Source organism: Caretta caretta, chromosome 25 (genome assembly GCF_965140235.1).
Source record: "Caretta caretta isolate rCarCar2 chromosome 25, rCarCar1.hap1, whole genome shotgun sequence".
Classification (NCBI taxonomy): Eukaryota; Metazoa; Chordata; order Testudines; family Cheloniidae; genus Caretta; species Caretta caretta.
The window spans coordinates 11,629,514-11,647,729 of NC_134230.1; the positions used below are offsets into that span (position 1 = coordinate 11,629,514).

At 52.6% G+C, this 18,216-nt stretch overlaps 1 protein-coding gene and 1 long non-coding RNA gene across 10 annotated transcripts in view; one reads left to right on the plus strand and one right to left on the minus strand.

The window, feature by feature from the left end:
- The first annotated feature begins 460 nt into the window (after window positions 1-460).
- ANKRD24 (ankyrin repeat domain 24) overlaps window positions 461-18,216 on the plus strand; it is a 31,321-nt gene continuing 13,565 nt past the window's right edge. For 2 of the 9 annotated variants that reach the window (XM_048830577.2, XM_048830579.2), the window contains exons 1-6: window positions 4,831-4,926; window positions 12,044-12,174; window positions 12,602-12,690; window positions 14,220-14,284; window positions 16,691-16,748; window positions 17,063-17,133. In XM_048830577.2, the coding sequence (XP_048686534.2) occupies window positions 4,831-4,926; window positions 12,044-12,174; window positions 12,602-12,690; window positions 14,220-14,284; window positions 16,691-16,748; window positions 17,063-17,133 (510 nt within the window). Of the gene's footprint in view, window positions 762-2,005; window positions 2,417-2,614; window positions 2,634-3,402; window positions 3,698-4,830; window positions 4,927-8,797; window positions 8,960-12,043; window positions 12,175-12,601; window positions 12,691-14,219; window positions 14,285-16,690; window positions 16,749-17,062; window positions 17,134-18,216 lie in introns of those variants that run through there. The other 7 variants (XM_048830584.2, XM_048830583.2, XM_048830582.2 and 4 more) reach the window with 7 other exon arrangements.
- LOC142070118 (uncharacterized) lies at window positions 4,769-9,743 on the minus strand. Its single transcript, XR_012666085.1, has 3 exons — window positions 9,525-9,743; window positions 6,262-6,969; window positions 4,769-4,854 (listed from the first exon to the last, which is right to left on the minus strand). It is a non-coding gene; the product is annotated as an uncharacterized LOC142070118 (long non-coding RNA).

The following is an 18,216-nucleotide window of genomic DNA, read 5'->3' on the forward strand; positions in this document are numbered from 1 at the left end:
CGGCTGCCCGCCCCGGGCGCGGGGCCGAGCTCAGGCGCGGAGGCCCAGGCGGGGGCCGCCCCTGGCCAGGCCGCGCGGAGGCTGAGACTGGCTGGGACAGGGTGCTCTCGAGGGTTTTGAACAGTAGATTTTGGAGGATGTTGCTTTTGCACTCTGTGTTTTGAAGCGGGCGGGGGGTGGGGTGGACAAGTCGGAGGGTTGCCAGGCGTCCGGTTTTCCACGGGAACGCCCGGTCGAAAAGGGACCCTGGCAGCTCCGGTCAGTGCTGCCGGCCCGCCCTGGCTCTGCGCGCCTCCCGGCAGCAGCAGCAGCATGTCCCCCCTCTCCGGCTCCTACGCGTAAGGGCAGCCAGGGGGCTCCGCACGCTGCCCCCGCCCCAAGCACTGGCTCCGCAGCTCCCATTGGCCGGGAACCACAGCCAACGGGAGCTGCAGGGCAGGACCTGCGGACAGGGCAGGGCGCAGAGCTGCCTGGCTGCGCCTCCACGTAGGAGCCAGAGGCGGGACTGCCGCTGCTTCTGGGAGCCGCTTGAGGTAAGCGCCACCCGGAGCCTGCATCCCTGACCCCCTCCCGCACCCCGACCCCCTGCCCCAGCCATGATCCCCCTCCCACCCTCCGAACCCCTCAGTCCCAGCCCAGAGCACCCTTCTGCAACCCAAACCCCTCATCCCCAGCCCCACACCAGAGCCTGCACCCCCTGCTGGAGCCCTCACTCCCCCCCACACACCAACCCCCTGAGCCAGCCTGGTGAAAATGAGCAAGTGAGTGAGGGTGGGGAGGAGAGTGAGCCACAAAGGGAATGGGGGGCGGGGCCTTGTAGAAGGGGTGGGGCCTCAGAGGAGGGGCAGGGCAGGGGGCGGGGCAAGGGTATTCAGTTTTGTGCAAGTAGAAAGTTGGCAACCCTAGGGTTTTGACATATATTCTGTTTTTCCTCCATAACTGTGAGGTCTAGAACTTTAAAAGAAAATCACATGCAATCAAAGATTCTCACATACACTTGCCTCTGGGTGCTGGGGCTTTAAGAAATACCCCAAATATCACAAGATTTGCAATAAATTCACCAACGTTGGCTTTGCTGCCTAAGGGACACATAAGATGACTGGCTGCATTTAAGGGGGTCTGTGGAATGCCTGGAATGTAGCTACAGAGTCCTAAAATGTATCTCCTGGGATCCTAAAATGTGGCCCACATGCTCTCTCCCATTAACTATATGGTGAGAACAAAGCTGTTTTTAGTATTGGCCTTCTCAAGCTATTTCTAGACATCTCCCAAGGACAATGCAAGCACACACGCAGGTCCCTTACCGTAATAAAGTTTAGGCTCTTGTGTGTTTTTCCCATCATATTTCCCAAGAGACATTTTTACTGTACCTTTGTTTGGCAGGGATAGTACCTCCTTGTCCATCTACAACATGCCCACCATGCTACGGTTGTTATAGGAAAATAAAACAATGATTAGAAAACACAGGCCCCAGTCCTGCATGAAACTCTGTGTTGGGTGCAGGGGGTCCATCTGCACGGTGATCAGTACAGAAGCAGGGCCATAGCACTGTCTAGTGATTAGAGCCTAGTGATTATGGGACTGTGGGGGGGAGGGTCAGGATACTTGGTTTTTATTCCTGACTCTGCCACTGCTTCATGCAGTGATCCTGGGTAAGTCTCTCCACTGCTCTGTGCCTCCATTTCTCCATCTGTAAATTTGGGAAAATAATATCCACCCCACAGTGGGGTTGCGTGAGGCAGACTCAGCCCTTAGGGAGCGCTATGAAGAAGGAAACACATCATTTAATAAAATGGTTAAACATTTTGGCCCAGAGTCACAAAGGTATTTAGGTTCCTAATATCCATTGAAAGCAATCGAAGTTATGACCCTAAATACCTTTGTGAATCCAGGCCTTTGGAACTAATGCCGAACGGGAACATTTCACGCAACAAACTAAGGCCGTGATCCACCAAGCTGCTCCTCATGGGTGGGCGTCTGTGACGGCACAGAACCTGGCCGATGGATTTCAGTGGGGTTCTGTGTAAGTGCTGGGATCCACCCACAGGAAGCAGCTTGCAGCATCACGGTCTAAAGAAATAAGGTCCAGATCCTCAAAAGTACATAGGCTCCTAACTTCTGAGTTGGGCCTAAATGAACAAGATCCTGGTGCAGGTGAATCATTTCCTTTTGCTGCTGCCTTCCAGGTCCTTAAAGGTACAGAGAATATGTAGCCTGGTTTTTGGGAGCTAGCAGAAAGTGAAAACAAGCAGCCAGGCCTGGTCACAAGTCGAGAGCTGCTGAGCACCCATGGCTTCTGATGAAGTAACTGGGCTCGGCAGCCCCTATGCACAGAAAGGTGTTCAGTCAAATGCTGTCGCCACCATCCAGTACTGAGCAGCATCCTGCTTTGGAGAGGTAACTGTACCTGCAGCAGGTGAGTAACTTAATTCCCACTGCAGCTAAGTCCCACCCCTTGCCTATCCTCATTGGTGGTGACACCAGCTAGCTCCCGCTGGGCCACTTCTGATAGCGTGAGATTCCTTCAATGAGACTGAAGTAAGGAGACACGTCCCAGTTTCTTCTGCCCTGGGCACAGAACAGAGTGTGAGTGAGAAGGAGCCCACCCTGCTGCGCTCAGCACTACCAGCAAGGTAGGGAAGGGGTTTGGGAGGGGTGATGGAAAGGCCCCAGGGCTGAGTGAATAGCCACCCCGTTCTGCTGAGCCCTTCCAATGCAGATTTCACATCTTTAAGAGCAGAAATGAGGGAATCTCTGCTGCTGGAGCTCAATAAGCGTTGGGTCGAGCCATATAAATCACACTGCAGAGAGACATTTCCCCATGGCATTAGACATGTCCTGAAGGGGACCCTCCAAAACTGCTGAGAATAGCGAGATTAGCAAGGAGGCACATTCCCCCTGTGAAAGAGAGTGAGCTTGATGTTTACAAGGCAATGCCCATATGCCATGCTACATTGAGTCAGCTCCTCTCCTGGCAGGTTGCCTTGGCAGTAGAAGGCACGGCCCAGGCAAATTTAACAATCTGGTGTGGGATGAGAAGGGAGAGAGTGCTATCTAGTGGTTAGAGCAGAGGACTCAGAATCAGGACTCAGGGTGTCTGTTCCCAGCTCTGCTACCAATTTGCCAGTCAATCTTGGGCAACTCTTAGCTTCATCTCTCAATTTCCCCACCTGTAAAATGGAAATAAGAATGTCTAACACTAACGAGTGTTCTGAGGCTTCATTTATTGGCTCTAAAATGCCTTGAGAGCCCCAGGGGAAAGGCACTAGAGAACTTCTATAATAGAAGGTTATGTAATATAGAGTGCAGTGAACGAGGCAGAGGCTAGGGTAACAGGACACGGTGTGGCGTGCATCCCGACATGATGTGCCCAGAGATCAAGACACCCCATTTCTAACACAGGGTGCAGGCTAATGGTACCTTGATGGAAAGATCACACGACTCAGTGTGCCATGATGCATCTCAGTGGCAGAGCACAGAGCAACAGGCTGGCAGTTCCCTATGCCGGCCAAGTACAGGCCTCCTGCGAGAAATCAAACGTCAAGTGTTTCGAGGCAGTTGATGCTGGTGCAAGCAAACAAATGGAAGAGAAGGGACGTGCATTTGAAATCAGCAACTGGCATCCCCTAAGCCAGTGGTTCTCAACCCATGGCCTGCGGTCACTTGCGGCCCATGTGACATCCTCAGAGCCATACGGGTAATATATATTGTGTGTGGATGTGGCCCACATAACACAGAGAGCTGCATATGCAGCCCACAGTGGTAAATAGGTGGAGAACCACTGCCCTAAGGTTTGGCTTATTTTGGTGACAAGTCCGTAAAGAAAGGTTGCATGAGTCTGAATTTTTGGATCAGGCTGAGCACTGCCTTGAGCCTCCATGAAGGCTACACTATGTCTTCCCGTTGCTCGTACACAGCAGTCTATTGAGTGGCTTGGTCTGGTGTCATGTGTCACGGAGTCCCTGGGCGATGCTCTGGAACTGCTCCCCATGAAGCCAGTCAGGACTCTGGGGCAGTCTCCTTTCTGTGAGCAGCCTGTCTTCAGGACACACAGCTCACACAGCTTCCACCTTCCTGGGTCTGACCTCGGAGCATTCAGCATCCTCTGCCCCTCCGTGCGCTTCCCCCAGCGAGTCCGCTCAGGCAGGGTTCCTGGGGAAGCCAGAGGGTCCTGCACCCCAACTTCGCAGTCAGACGTGACTCTCAGCCAGCCAGTAAAACAGAGGTTTATTAGATGACAGGAACATGGTCTAAAACAGAGCTTGCAGGTGCAGAGAACAGGACCCCTCAGCTGGGTCCATTTTGGGGGGGGGGGGGCAGTGAGCCAGACAACCACGTCTGCCCTTCACTCCATGTCCCAGCCAGCCCCAAACTGAAACTCCCTCCAGCCCCTCCTCCCCTGGGCCTCCTCCTCTCCCGGGCCAGGAGGTCACCCGACTCCCCTGCTCTCCAACCCCCCAGCTCCCACCCCACAGGGGGGAAGGGCCCAGGCCACCAGGAAACAGGGCGTCGGCCATTCTCTGTGTCCAGACCCCTGCTCACACCTGCCCTGTAGGGCTCTGCAATGACCACACACCCCCACCCCACCCCCCAGACACCCAAGAACTGCATAGGGGAAACTGAGGCACCCCCACAATATTCGGAGGAAACATCAAGAACAGTCCCACTTCGTCACATCGTGTATCATGACGGGAGGCATCTTCACCTTTAAACACTGAAAGGGTTTTGATTGCCTCACTGTCGGAGATGTGGGGAGAGGTGGGAATTTTGGAATTTACACCCGGCGTTTAGCTTCTGATAGAGAGCCCAGGCTTCACTTAAAACATCATTATGTTCCTTGTTCAGAGACTTCCCCTGAAACAGAGACAGAGCGTGAGAACTCAAGCCAGAATGAAAAGCCTGAAGGCCAAGTTTAAGAAGACTGAAGTGAGTATTGCTGAAGGGGGGCTGGGGTTTCAGTAGGGGGCGCTCTCCTTTGTGGCACTGCCAGATTGATGCCCCAGCATGATGCTAGCGGATACTGTGCTGCTGTTTCTCCATTGAGAAATGAAACGGACACCCTAACTGCGATCATTCATTTTTGAACCCCATGGCATTTTTGCAAGAGTGAGGGTATTGCCACCCACGGCCAAATGACAGCTCGGGTCATTTACATTCGAGCAACCTAAGTTCCCCCCTGCGGTTTCAACTGGATGCAGCATTATCCACTCCTGGTCCGTCACCTAGGAGTCACAAAGGGTGTGTTTCATACTGTCAGCTTGGGAAGCGCTCTGGGCCCCCTCAGTATGAAGAGGACGCTGAAGTCATTATCTTTCCAGCCAAGGGTTCACCAGAACTAAATCTGAACATCCCCCGCCATTGGCTACTGGAGCAAAGTGTCCTGGCCAGGCTAGAATGACGGCCTCCTCCCCTACTCTTGTGCTGTCCTTAGTCAACTGGTCTTTCTTTTCACCCGTATGTGTTACTCTAGTTCTGGCCTTCCATCTTCTGGGGCACGGCCAGTATCTGTGCTGTCTCACGTGGCCACCGAACTGTTTGCTAAATTCCAAATCCACTGCCTAACGCTGCCCTCCTTTACCTCCCTGCACTCCGCTGCGTGCCATGGGGTTGCCCAGGGGTAGCTGGACTCCTCAGGGCAGTGGTGAGTCTCCTGGTCTTCACCTGAAATGGTACAGCTGTGCCACTTCAGTGTAGATACTACAGCGACGGGAGAGTGACAGGAAACCGAGACAACTCACAAGGCTTCTTTGTGGCCTTTACATCTGCCGTGTGAGCAAGTTTCTTTCCCAGTCTGCTCTACAGACGGTACCACCCTGCTCCCTGAGATTTGGCTTTATTAGCAAAACACTAACAACAGCACCACAAAGCTCAGATCGTGCCTTTTGCCCGGGCTTGACTGGTCCTAGCGTTCCTCCCTCCAGAGTGCTCAGCCCGCTCTCTAGATCCTCTCTTGAAAGATCCACTCCCACCTCCTTGACTCAATGAGCCAGGAGAACCCCCTTGATCCTGCTGGGAAAGGGTTAACATCTGCAAACAGGGTGGGACACTTCAGCTAGTAGTCCCATTGAAGTCAGTCGGCCCAACTGTGCTCCCACTGAAGTCACCAAGACTACCGCGGACAGGACACCAGGCTGGGAGCCAGGGGAACCTAGCTCTGTTCCCAGTTAGCTTCCTGACTCATTGTTTGACCTTGGGCAAGCCACTGCCCCTCTATGCCTCAGCTTCCCCATCTGTAAAATGCGGATAATACTGCTCACTCACCTTTGCCAAGTGTTTTGAGACCAATGGATGCAAAATGCTCTAAAAGTGTGAAGTATTCTCATCACTCCTGGGAGTAGGGTGAGCAGGATTTGGTTCATTGGGCTTCATGCCAATGGCCTGAAGAAGCTGTTTCTTCCCACTCTCTGTGGAGTCCAGCATATAGACTGTTTTTTCCTGACAGAGGGTCATTCTCTATAATATCGCAGTGCGACAGGGTGCAATCACTGAGCCAGTGATTCAGCTGTCAGAAGTGGCTGCTTCTGTGCAATGGATCAAATTCCAGCTGGAAACAGGATCGTTCCAGAGAAAGGAACCGAAGGAAGGGGAAGAAATAAAGAGGGGAGAAAAGAAAGACAAAGCAGAGTAAAGGAGAGGGAGCGTGGGGAGCGGAGGTGGAATTTTAGGCCACGATTCTACAGCCAACTCTGCATGGACAGATCCTTGTGCCTGACAGAGCCAGCTGCAGGTTTTGGGATTTTGTATTGCATTCACACAGCGAGAGTGCATGGTCAAAGATCGTGGATACGCACTCACTGAGCAGCCAGACGTGCAGTTATGTCTGCTCTCCACCTGGCACAGAGAGCTCTGGGTGGATCCATCCAACAGAACAGGGTCGCCGGCTTGCCGTGGTACAGGAGAGGTTTCTCACTCAGGTTTCCAGATCTGCAGAGCCAAGCGAGTCAGGTTTCCACTGGGGCGGAAGTAAGCCTAGGAGGCAAAATCAACACTCTTCAATTATTTAGCAACAAAGAGGAGGGCTCCAGACCGCCAGCTTTAGCTTTGTGCATGCCGTGTGGATAAAAGGGCACTTCCCCTCCCAGCTGTAAGATGAAGGCAGAAGGGACGCTCTGTTTCCCCATGTTATGTATCCTCACACCTTCTTGTCAACTGTCTAAATGGGCCATCTTGATTATCACTACAAAAGTTTTTTTCTCCTGCTGGTAATAGCTCATCTTAACTAATTAGCCTCTCACAGTTTGTATGGCAACTTCCAACTTATCTGTATGTATATATATTTCTTCTTACTATATGTGCTATTCTATGCACCCGATGAAGTGGGCTGTAGCCCACGAAAGCTTATGCTCTAATCAATTTGTTAGTCTCTAAGGTGCCACAAGTCCTCCTGTTCTTTTTTTGGAGGAGGAGACTGTCTGTGGATCACCCATATGTGCAGAGGAATGGAGCTCGGAATAAAAACACAACCTCAAATTAGAAGGCAGAGAGAGAGCACTCTAACCTTGGTGTCTGGGTGCCAGGGCTGCAGATTTCATACCAAGCAGACACAGAGCTCTCATCTGAGGAACTGAATACTGGGTCCACATTCCACAGAAATAGGTTCGCGTTGGTTCTATTTTTAAATTTTTTTTTTAATTTAAAGTTTCCAGGCGGAGTAGCATAGTGGAAGCAGGATGCACATGCCTGAGATGTTAGTCTCAGCCCTCTCCTTGACTCACCGTCTGCCTCTGGAAAAGTCACATAACAATTCTGTGCCTCAGTTTCCCCAGTCTACATAAGGGGAATAAAGATACGCACCTCCTTTGTAGATCTATGGATTACAAGCGTGCCTAGTGCCAGGCGTGGGGATCACAGTGGGCATTTAAAGGCACATCCCGTTAATATGAAATATTGCCCTTTAAAGCTATTAACCGGTGGGATGGCTCAGCAGGAAACAAGAGGTTGTCAGCCAGGTCCTCTCCTCAAAGGGTAACATTCATGACAAGCCCTGTGCCTCTGGACAGGAAGCCCAGTCTTCCCTTCCCACTGACATTCTCCCCCCAACTCCGTCCTAGCGACTAATGTAGGGTCCTTCCCCTGGGCATCTGTGCAAGGCAGAGCTGAGCTTAACTCTTTGCTCACCAGGGTCCTGGAAGTCCCAGTGCATCCCATCACACCATGATTTAGGGGGATTTTACTAGCCGAAGCCCGTGATTCCTGGCCCCCTGACTCTGATCATGCCAAAGTAGGCATCCAAACTGCTTCAGCCTTCTTCAGAGCCACATGGAAACAGGGACCCCAGTGTCAGCAACAGGGTAACAAGCCGATGTTGCTGTTAGTAAAGCAGTAGTTCATATTTGGGGGTGGGCATCCCTATGGCCTGGGGTCACTGTCCCTTTGATTTGGGGTGGGAATCCTTGCGGGAGGGGTGCCTCTGCTCCCCCGGCTTTGGTTTGGGGGTCCTTTCTGGGTTCCTGATCCCCTGCCTTGGGGGGTGCAACTGCTCCCCCGGCTTTGGTTTGGGGGTCCTTTCTGCCTGGGGTTCCTGATCCCCTAGCCTGGAGGGTGTCTCTGCTTCCCTGGCTTTGGGGGAGGTCCTTGATGCCTGGTGTCCCCACTCCTCTGGCTTAGGGGGGGAGAGGAGGAAAGAGTCTCTGCTCCCCGGTTGGGGGTGGGTGGGTTCTCCGTTCCCAGGCCCTGTGGGGGGGGTCGGTTTGGGGGGGTCCCCCCCGCCCGTGGCGGCTCTGCTCGGCAGTCGGGTCTCTCCGCAGGCAGGGGGCAGGCGCCGCCTGGGCTCCCCCGCCGCCGGCCGAGGGAGGGAGGCGGATCCTCCGCTGCGGCTGGAGCCCGGCTCCGAGGGGCGGCAGCGCCGGGGTCCGGCGGCGGAGGGTCCCGGCCGGCCGGGCTGGGTGGGTGGATGGCGGCCCGCCCGCTGCTGGGCACCATGAAGCAGATCTGCCTCTGCGCCGCCGCCTCCTTCGCGGTACGTCCCGCCCGACCTTCCCCGGCCCGGCCCGGCCGCCGCCGGCTCCCGCTGGGCATCTGCCGCGCCGGGGGCCGGCCCCAGCTCCCCGGCCGGGCTGCCCCACACCCCTGGCGCCCCAGCTCCCCGGCCGGGCTGCCCATGCCCCCCAGCTCCCCGGCCGGGCTGCCCCACACCCCTGGCGCCCCAGCTCCCCGGCTGGGCCGCCCCACACCCCCCCGGCCCCCCAGCTCCCCGGCCGGGCCGCCCCACGCCCCCCCAGCTCCCCGGCCGGGCCGCCCCACGCCCCCCCAGCTCCCCGACCGGGCCGCCCCATGCCCCCCCGACCCCCCAGCTCCCCTGCCTTATCTGGAGATCAGCTGGATCCCATCCCTGCTAGAACACCTGCAATTCCCTCTCCTGCCCACCCTATCAGTTGGTGCCCTGGCCTAGGCTCCTTGTCTTGCCCCTGCCCCTGTCTGACCTCGGGGGAGCACAGGTTATATCTCCAGCTTACCCATCAATTTCCTCATCCCCAGGAGGTTGATCCCCCCACTCCCTGCCCCCTATCTACCTACCTACCTACCTGCCCTGGGGTTACTCTAGGCTGCTGGCACCAGCGTGAGCTCATGTCAGTGAGATCCTTAGGAACAAGACAGCTCTTCCTCGTGGGATGTGCTCCCCAGAGGAGCTGGGTGTCTGTGGCTTCTGTTGATTTCAAGATGAATTGCGGGGCTCAGCACCCATCCGGCTTGGTGGTGTCCGTGTGGCCCGGGGTTCTGAGGGCTGGACCATCAAAGGTGGCTAGTGGTAGCATGGGCCCTGGGATTAGGAGTAGTTTAGGAGCCGGTCTGCAGGGATAGACAACATTCCCCGCTCTCTAAAGGTGACTTCCATTTTCACCGCAGCTGAATTGTCCTTTATAGGCAGCCACTCTCTTGATTTAATTAGGAGCCTCAGTGCTTTCCCCCTCCACCGGTGCTTGGTGTCATTGAATTAAACCTGCACCCCGGCACTTCAGTACCCGGGGAGAGCAAATGTGGAACCCTGCAGCCCCGATGGGGTGGTAGTGATTGTGACTAGGCCCTGAGTCTGCAAAAGTTTGTGCCCATGCTTAGCTGCGTGCACCGTGATGTGCAAATGTAAGCACATATGTAAGGCTTTACAGGATCAGGACCTTAATGGGGAACTGTGGCTGCATCTTGACTGCAGGGAGACAAGCAAGGGATGAAACCTATGAGAGGTGTTCTTTAATCTGCTGGCATGGGAGGGAGGTGAAAAGTGGCGTGTTCCCACAGATTTCCATGAATTCTGCTGTGAGTTTTCTGGGTAGAGTTCAGCTCGCTTGGTTCCCAGGTGTTGGTGGCGGCTTGCAACGCAGACCAGTGGATTCTCAGCATTTTACAGAAAAGTAAAACGCAAAGCTGGTTACAAGACAAAAAGAAAACTTCTCTGGCAGGCACGGAGATCAAAGCGTGATGTCAGCTGGGATTCCCCGGAACCAGGTTGCCAGCCAAACCGCAGGGAGTTCAGAGAAGAGCAGCAAACCCGCAGAGAGGCTGGAGGGACTGTCTTGTGAGCACTGCGTCAAAGAAGGAAAGCCATTTTTCAAAAGCAGTCACTGATTTTGAGGGCCTTGGTTACTGGTTGCCCTCTGATTTCCAGAGGGGGTTGGTGACGGGTGCTGGGCAGCTCTGGAGATCAGGCCCCAGGTGTCTGAAATTGTGCAATGAAAGACCAGTGGCATGTCTATGCTATGGGCAATATAGCGCGTCCTACGGCTACGGAGGGGGCTCGTCTGTCGATGTAGGTAATCCCCCTCTCCGAGTGGCAGCAGCTAGGTGGGTGGAAGAATTCTTCCATCGACCCGACTACGTGTACACCCAGGGCTAGGTCAGCTCAACTCTACGGCACTCGGGGTGTGAAAAGGCGGTAGCTAGATGGATGGGAGAATTCTGTCTGCACAGGGGGTTAGGTTAGTTTAATTGCATCGCTCAGGGGTGTGGATATTTCACACCCGTGAGGTCGTTATGCTACCTTTTTTCCCAGCGTAGACCAGGCCTAGGCTGATCTAGATGTGCGGCGTGGAACAGGGCTGAGGCACCCAAAGTCAGCCGACACTTCTGACAGAGCTGGCCCAAATTGGGCTAGTTTGGCTAAGGGGGCCTGAGCCTGACTCTGAACTCAAGGGGAGTTTTGCCCCTGTGTTGTTCTCTTTATTTGGGTTCTTATCCATTGCCCGTCACCACGGTCTCAGGGCACCCAAGGAAAGAAACCCCACGTAGTGAAGAGCATAAACACCAGGGAAAGAGCAGAATTATTTAGACCAGCAGAAGGGGGCGAAAGCACTAGGGGGAATTGGATAAAATGAAGAAAATGTAGGGTAAATATCAGTACAATCTTCTAAGATTGCGGAATGGTCTCCCTCAGGGAAAGGAGCCCCATCAGCCGGGCCCTTTCAAACTAGATGGGACGAAGCTTGAGAAAATAGAGGGGAGCTTGAGAAAATAGAGGCAGCCCAGCCCTGCCTTGGTTGAGGGACTGCACCAGATGGGTCGAGGAGTCTTTTCCATTTCTGATTTCTGTGCATTGCGGAGACCATGTCGTGCGCCAATCGTGGGGACTCCATTGTGGCACTGAGTGGAATCCTTCGTGCCTGGGGTGTGTCAGTTCCCTCTTAAGATCCGACTATGGCTAAGGAAGCTCAGCCGAACAGCCTGCAATCGGCCTGCTTGCGGAGCTCATCTGCCCCATTCCTGCAGTACTGTGAGCTCCCCTCCGGGGTTAATGTGTTTATCCTCGCGGCACCCCCCTGTGGTAGGGCAGTGATGATATTTCATTGCACCGATGGGGAGCAGAGGCACAGAGAGGCTAAGGCCCGGATTCTCCAAGGTATAAAGGTGCCTAACAGCAAGATCTAGGCCTAAGTGACTTACCCAAGGGCACACAGGGAATCTGTGGCAGAGCAGGGAATCGACCCTGGAGCTCCTAGGTCCCCGGCTAGCATCCCAACTTCCTCTGTTGGATGTATCCTTTTCTCCTCCCCATCTGGTGGGCTGCAGTAGGGCTCCGAAGTCCCTAATTTTGCCCCTGTTTGGGTTTCAGAGCCACGACTGGGGTAAGAATGATGAGAAGCTCCTACAGGCCGTGGACTACAACGACCCCGAGAAGGTGACGGCTCTACTCCTCCGCAAGGGCCTGGTCCCCACCAAACTGGACTCGGAGGGCAAATCCGCGTGAGTCACTTCCACCGCTAAAGAGACTGGGCCAGCGTCTCAGTTCCCCCCATCTCTGGGTTTGGGGTGATAGCTTTAAGGCACCGTTGTCCTCTCCATAGTGTGGGGCCTTGCCTGGGCTGTGGCGTATGTGAGAGCAACCCGAAGGCTGCTCTCTCGCACTCTTTTCTTCTCACAGCTCCCCTATTCACAAGTGGCCCTATGGTAACAAACCAGTGGGCGTGGCCAAGAGTTGATCAGCAACCCTACAAAAATAAACTAGAGAGGAAGAGACTGGCAAGGAAGCAGATTAGTAACAAGTTGGGGTTTTTAAAGGATTTTTTGTAAATACGGAAACTTCTCAGACTCTAGCCTTTTAAGCAGAGGTGGTGGCGGGAGGAGTCTGTGGAGTATGAATGGTGACGGGAGCTCCCCGGTTGTGTCACAGGTTCCACCTGGCTGCAATGAGAGGGAACGTGGACTGCCTGGAAGTGATGCTCGCTCATGGAGCGGACACCATGACCACAGACAGCTCCGGTAGGCAGCGCGGTCTGACTCCCTGATATGACGTGACAGTGGGGACGTTGACTTGGGCCATTTTGAGCTGGACAAAGCAGTAGAAAACATTCTGCTGAGCCCGCTCCTGTACTGTGCAAGGGGCATAGGAATTAAATGGGACCTTATGGATCTCTGCCCTGTCTAGTTTCTGTGTTTCCCAGCCATAGGATCAACCCCATTCCGGTGGAGCTGCCAAGCTTCCCCTTTCTGAGGGGTGGCAGGCTCCTCTGGGATCCTTTAGTCCAATCTCCTGGTCGTTCGCCAACCCTTCCCGGGCTAAAAGGGACGGATCTCTCCAAATCCCTGCAATCTCTGACTCAGCGGCTGAGTAAGCTTGGTGATCCTCGGAAAGAAGGTGTCAAAGCTGCTCACCATTCTTACTTTAAAAACTCCCCTGCAGGCTTGAGCTGAGCACGGGCAAAAGGGGTGATGAGAAATCTTGTGTCTGTCAGAGCCCAGCTGCATCTTGGGACCCTGCATTCCACGGCAGTCCTAACGGCAATGGTTAGAGCAGTGGACTGTGTCCCAGGTGGATAAGAATCATCACGCACTTGCTAATTGCTGGCAATGGTTCTGGTAGTGTGTGTAAAAGCCATGTCTGGGACCTGCCTCCTTCCACATACTAGCGTGTTCTACTGTGCTCTTAAGAGGGGTACGGGCATCTCCTCTGCATGCTTTGGACTCAGAATAAAAATGGTCTCAATATTTTAAAATGTACACTGTAGGAATAAGAACAGGAGGACTTGTGGCCCCTTGGAGACGAACAAATTTATTTGAGCGTAAGCTTTGGTGAGCTACAGCCCACTTCATCGGGTGCATTCAGATTAACACGGCTGCTACTCTGAAACTTGGCCCTATAGGAACAGCTTCAATGAGATCCTGCAGCCTGCTTTGGGCCGGGCTTTTGTTGCATCTCATGAGCTAAGCAAGGTCTGGCCAGTTTGCTCTTTGGATGGGAGACCTCCTTGGGCCACTGAGGTGTTTCAGGAAAGGGGTGTTGGCGATTCAGTGAATGTTCTTCTCTTTCTCCCAAACTGATAATAAAATAGTGCCCCAGCTGGGTGCTAGGGGGCGCCGTGCTGCTGGATTTCCTGTTTGGCTCCTGACCACTTAGAGCGATTCCAGATCTGATTCCATGGTGCTTCTCCTCATGCTAGGAGAGTTAACCCTGGATTCCTAGTCAGATTCCAGCTTGGCAAATTACATTGTCTCCCGTTTTTCTCATGCACTTCTTATTGGATAGAGGAATCCCCATTTCTTAAGCCACCCCGTAGCACTGCTGTGAACTACTGTATTAACTAGCTGTTGCGTCCTTCCCCAGAGGTGGCTGCAATTTGGTGGTGGGTGACGTGATCCATGGATGTCGATTACCTGCCTCGGGGTGGGGGGGCAGGGGTGGAGAATAAATTGTTTCATGCTGACGATTTGTTTTGATCTCCCTGGGTGCACATATAAAGGATCACCATCATTATGATTACCTCTTGACCTGCCAGTCTGTCTCTTTCCAGGGTACAACGCGCTCCACCTGGCCGCGAAACACGGCCACCCACAGTGCGTGAGCAAACTACTGCAGGTAAGAGCAGAGCAGAGCAGAGCAGTGGGAGCCTGGAGTTCAACAGGGAGGGATGTGTTCATTGTTGGTGTTGAAGCACTGAAGACTGGAGATCAGGGTACAGGGAGCTTGTGGGGAATAGAGCAGCCCTCGTAAGATTCACCTCCTGCGCATGCTCCTGGCCATGTAGAGATATTGTCCATGTGACCGTTCAGTCTAAAAAACAACCTAAGCAGGGTTGGAATTGCCATCTGGAAGTGAAATCTCCATACTAGGGCTGGTCAAACATTTTCCATCTAAACTGGTTTTCAATGGAAAATTGGGATTTTGACCAAGTGTTTTGTGAAGTGTCTGCTTTCCGGGGAAAACTTGTTTATTTGGCTTTTTGTGTGTGTGTAAAAAACCAGAATCCCTCAAAAACCAAAATATTTTGATTGGGATATGCTGCCACAGTGCCTCGTGGGAGGTGTAGTTAAGTTGCCATGTACCTATTTTCCTCTATAGGCTGAGCTCCTTGGCCAGACTATGTCTCCCTTGATGCACTATGGCCGGGGACTCCCATGACGGGCCTGCCTCCCCTCGCCAAGAAGGGAGACCGTGGTGCATCATGAGAGTTGTAGTCCGACCAGGGAGCACTGCCTATAGAAGAGAATGCAAGCATGGGGCACCCAGCCTACAGCTCCCATGAGGCACAGTGGCAGCATTTGAGACATTTAAATTTTTCAAGAAAAATCTTTCAGCGTGCAAATTTTTGGTGAGAAAAATGGGAAAATACCCATTTTCTGACCAGCTCTGTCCAGTCCATGAATGACCCCCCCGAGCTGTTTGGTCTCCTCCGGAGGCTATTACATGAATAGGTCAGCAAGATAGAGTGTAGGTCAATACATCCCATCCCTCAGCCTCTCTCTTCTGCCTTCCCTATTGAACCCAGCAACGAGTGACTGGACACAGCAGAACTCCACAGCTTAGCATTACACTGTGGGCACCTGCAAGGAAAAGGGAACCTTGATCCTGGCCAGTTACCCTTCCTTTTGTGGGTGACCTCAGACGGGGCCTTGCTGAGCCAGCCAGGGATTTGCAGAAGGTGTCACCATAGAGCAGCCGTGCCTTGGTGCTGTGAATGAGGGGACGGTGCAGTAGTGTAGTCGAGAGTAAAAGCGGGAAAAGGGAGTTTTCCCACTTCTCATGTGGGGAATGTGTTTTTTAGTTCAGGTTAGTTTACCTGTGACGTTTTGGGGGCCCTGCAACGCTGGGTGCCTGGAATGCTGCACTGTTGTGGCTGACAGCCAGCAGGCAAGCATGCGGGTCACACCCTGGCTTCCATCTCCCCGTTACTGTTTGCAGAGTGACCCCAGTCCGGAATTTCCCCAAAACCACCTGCCTCTCCAGCATCCAGCCCTCTCCTGGAACACACAGAAATTATTAACTTCATTGCCCCTCTGAAGAGTCAATAGGCGGCAGCTCATTAATGGAATTGGGGTTTGACAAACACTCTGATTTCAATCACAGCACTGCACTGGTTCACAGAAAACGTAAAACAAGGTTATTAAACAAAAAGTCAGAGGCTTGAGTGATCCCAGATGTAAGGAATAAAGATAAACAAAGCAGAAGTAAAAAGATGCCTCTAAGACTAAACCTTGATTTGAGAAAGTTACAGTCTTGGCCCAAGTAGGTTTCTCACCTAAACTTAATTCCCAGGAACTTCAGCCCCCTTGGTTGAAGGACCCAACTTTCTGTGATTTCTAGGTCTCTGCCCCCTTGAATCCCCCTAGTGATGGATCACTACGGGGTTCTCTCCCCTTTCTTTTTATAACCCAGGAAACCTTCGCAATGTATTCTTTGACAACTAAGCCCAGACCAAGGTTCGCTCTCCTGTCACAGGCTTTCATAAAAGATCGTACCTGCTACACTTTTATAATATAGTAATGTAAACAATCCACTGAGTCAACTGCTTGTCATCTGAGGTTCAGACACCTTGTCTTTGCACTGGACGCTATCTTCCCCATTTGCTAGGTTGATGGCTTGGTTTACCTGTTATGTAAACATACCTTCGTTGTCTGCCTGACAACCAGGCTGGTCAGACAAGCAAATACACGTTCCTTTGTCTAAAGCAGACTAGTCTTATGGATTGCTTGCCCAACACACTTTAAGCACGTAATTCTGGTACATATAACTCTTTGTACACACCCCGTACATCTTAACGATTAGTGAGTTATGAGTTTTCCATGGATGTATTACAGGCAACCTTTCGGGTGTATAGCATGACAATGATGCATTAGGTGTAGTGAGTAAGAATTGCTGACACCCAGTACTTACCCGGGGGTCTCTCTGACAAATTACCCACTTCTTTTTTTTTTTCTTTACCCCTACCCCACCGGGAAGGTAGTGGTCACCTGTTCTTCTCTCACCATCTTCTCTGCCCATTAGGCATCTTGCCCGGTTGATGGAGCCGACAGCAGCGGTCGGACAGCGCTCCACCATGCAGGTCAGCAGAGCATCCTCCGCTCCCCCCCGCCCACATCTTAAACGCGGGTGTCAAATCAGCTGGGTAAACCGCCTGCTGGTAACTTGACTTGTAGTGAGGATGTCAAGGGCAGGTGGCTGCGCAGAAGGGTGAATGCACAGGGGAGTAAGGGCCAGGAGTGTGCCCAGATTCCATGGTGATGGAGCCACGGGGCCTAGACAGAAGAGTACGCTCTCTCCAGTGTAGTATTTGCCATTCTGGGCCAGATCCTGGCATGGGGGAGGGCTATGGAGGGGCAGTGAACAGGGGTTCACGGTTCCTCTTCTCCTCTCTAGCTGTCAGCGGCTGCATCTCATGCTCAGAGATTCTCTGCGATTTCAAGGCCTCCTTGAATACCAAGGACAAGGTGAGGCAGTTCTTTCCATCAGGTTTATGTTTTGTTGACCTTCAGGGGGTTGATTTCCCCTGCACAGAGAGTCAGCACAAGCCTAGGTGCCTCTTCCGCTCCATTGGAAAGGTGGTATAATGTAGCAGAGAACCAGATGTGCAGAGATCACCTCACCCACCACTGAAATGCAGCCACCTCTTGGGTGGAACGCAGCAGCCTGTTTAACAGAACACAACAATAGCAGATATATCTATTTTACCTTCAGCTCCTAATGGATGTTGCTGTGTATGTACCCGAGATAGACAGAATAATGCCCGGTGTCAAAGGACATGAAGCGAAGAGGAATCTTGCATCTAAGGCTATATCTACACTACGGCCTCGGCAAAATTTATGTCGCTCAGGGGTGTGAATATTCCACCCCCCTGAGTGACATAAGTTATACTGTGTCAAGGTTCCTTCCCCACTCTGAACTCTAGGGTACAGATGTGGGACCTGCATGAACACCTCCTAAGCTTACTTTTACCAGCTTAGGTTAAAACTTCCCCAAGGTACAAACTATTTTACCCTTTGCCCTTGGACTTCCACTGCCACCACCAAACGTTTATCTGGGTTTATTTTTATTAGGAAAGCGTTGTTTGGAAACGTCTTTCCCCCCCAAAATCCTCCCAAGCCTTGCACCCCACTTCCTGGGCAAGGTTTGGTAAAAATCCTCACCAATTTGCATAGGTGACCACAGACCCAAACCCTTGGATCTTAAGAACAATGAGAAAGCATTCAGTTTCTGAAAAGAAGGATTTTAATAGAAGAAGTAAAAAGTAAAAAAGAATCACTTCTGTAAAATCAGGATGGTAAATACCTTACAGGGTAATTAGATTCAAAACATAGAGAATCCCTCTAGGCAAAACCTTAAGTTACAAAAAGACACACAGACAGGAATATTAATTCTATTCAGCACAACTTAATTTCTCAGCCATTTAAAGAAATCATAATCTAATGCATATCTAGCTAGATTACTTACTAAGTTCTAAGACGCCATTCCTGTTCTGTCCCCAGCAAAAGCATAACACAGACAGACCCTTTGTTTTTCCCTCCCCTCAGCTT